At 39.2% G+C, this 1,972-nt stretch overlaps 1 protein-coding gene across 1 annotated transcript; it reads right to left on the reverse strand.

Moving 5' to 3' along the window:
* Nucleotides 1-59: 59 nt before the first annotated feature.
* On the reverse strand, nt 60-1,746 carry LOC111655320 (26S proteasome non-ATPase regulatory subunit 9-like; the record flags this gene model as incomplete). The annotated part of the gene is made up of 4 exons (XM_023406664.2): nt 1,574-1,746; nt 1,352-1,451; nt 316-509; nt 60-193 (listed from the first exon to the last, which is right to left on the reverse strand). Coding segments are annotated over exons 1-4 (554 nt in total), but the record flags the coding sequence as incomplete, so codon positions are not given.
* Nucleotides 1,747-1,972: the final 226 nt, after the last annotated feature.

A 1,972-nucleotide genomic window follows, 5' to 3' on the forward strand; every position in this document is an offset into this window, starting at 1 on the left:
AAAAAAAAAAAAAAATCTTAATTTAAATTAATTTATGTAAACAATAAAATCTGATTTACTGCTCAACCAGTGGATTACTTCCAAAGCTTACCCCTTCACTGTGTTGCACCACAGCAGCAATATTCTGGAGGTTCTGGAAGTTCTGTGTGTTCACAGAACCAAACTCAGTGACTTCATCACCAACGCTGAGCCCCTTTGGAAAGACAAAAAAATGTACAGCAACAAAACAGCTATATTTTAACCCTTAACTTCAAAGAATTGTGATGGTGCATCTGAAACCACTACCAGACATAAAGTACACTTCTCATTACTCACAGCTCTACAGGCAGGTGAGCCTTGAGTCACTGCATCCACTCGTGCAAATGGAGGAGGCAGGGTGACCTGCTGTTCCATTGCCTCCACGTGGGCCTCCGCCTCATCCCGTTCCCGCTTAGCTTTCTCTCGAGCATGCAGTTTGTGCAGGGCTTCTTCTATCTCCGCCATGATGGCTTTGTGATCATTCTGCAGGCCTGGAAGACATGGTCAAGGCTTCATGTTTAAAATGACAGTGGACTGAAAATAAATGATGAAAGATTTTGCCTATAAAAGGAGAACAGAGGTGCGACAGTTAAATGATTCACAGAAAATGAATTTGCAAGTATTGTGAACTAATTAAATTTCAGCCACTGTTTAAACAAAATGACAAGAATCCTCTTGGGCAAGTTTATCCAATGAGTGGATTTGCTGCTTTTCCCCATTTTACATAATTATAACTTGAATATCTTTTGCTTTTGTATGGTTGGTTGGTCAAAACATGACATTTTATTGCATCACCATGGGCTTTGGGAAATTCTGATATGCATTTTTCACCGTTTCCCACATTCTACATATTAAACAAATAATCAGCAGATTAATTGAAAATGAAAATAATCATTAGTTGCAGCCTTACACCAACATGCTACACGTCAGATGATGTCATATTTAATAAGTGATATATCAGTCCAAACTAACTTTTGGTCAATTGTGGTAGTGACTTCTGTCATGTAATTTTCTGACAATTTGTCTAAACAAACATTCATTTTAAGATAAAGAAATTGGGCTCAACTTGTTTTACTTCAACGTTTTAACTGTTGCACGTTGGTGTCATCACGCAGGTATTTGTTGGTTTTAACTGATCCGTCCATATAATGAAAGTAAAGAATGTTGTTTGGAAATTATACTAATTGCGACTCCATTACCTAAATGGCCGTGACAGACTATGACGTCAATACGTTAACAGGTGGTTACGTGACGTCGTGCTGCTTCACGATAAACCCAAATGTCCCCTGCTGCCACAGAAAACACTAGAAACAACAAACAAGCTGCAGCTTACATGAAATGTTGTGTCTTGCTGTCCTGATCTGGTATAAATTAACATCTGCCCGGGGGAAGCCTTCTGCGTCGACCAAGGGACCTTCAACTCCGACACCTTGCTGTGAACACAGAGTGAAGAAAGAGAAACATGTAAACTACAACCACTTCCTGACAGATGCTAGTAGTCTCGGGGTTAGCTTTATGCTACGTTGTGTGTCTGATTATCTGACCGCCAACTTACGTCTTCTAAGACGTCGTAATAAGCTTTTATCTGCTCCTCAATGTCATCTTTCTTCTTAATGAGGTTTTTAACATCATCCATTGTTATTTCCGAGTTTCCAGAACTGTTCTCCCCTGTCATCCTCATGGCTGCTCGGATAATCCTCACGGATCAATTCTTCCTCTATTTAATGTTCTGGTAGGTTCATGGTCATTTCACAACATTACTGCCCCCAACTGGCCAATTAAAAAAAAGTAAATGAAAGTGCAGTGTAGTCACCAAATAATCCACAACTCTTCTATCAGTTACAAAAATGATGATGTCAAGCCAAGTAATTTAAAATAAAGTATGACAGGTGTGAAGTGATAGGTCTATTTTTTCAGTGTCAGACTCTGAACATATATGATCCTGCACAGTGAC

This window comes from Seriola lalandi, unplaced genomic scaffold (assembly GCF_002814215.2).
Source record: "Seriola lalandi dorsalis isolate HSWRI2012SDOR001 ecotype SW California unplaced genomic scaffold, Sedor1 jcf7180001975278, whole genome shotgun sequence".
In the NCBI taxonomy this organism is placed as follows: domain Eukaryota; kingdom Metazoa; phylum Chordata; class Actinopteri; order Carangiformes; family Carangidae; genus Seriola; species Seriola lalandi.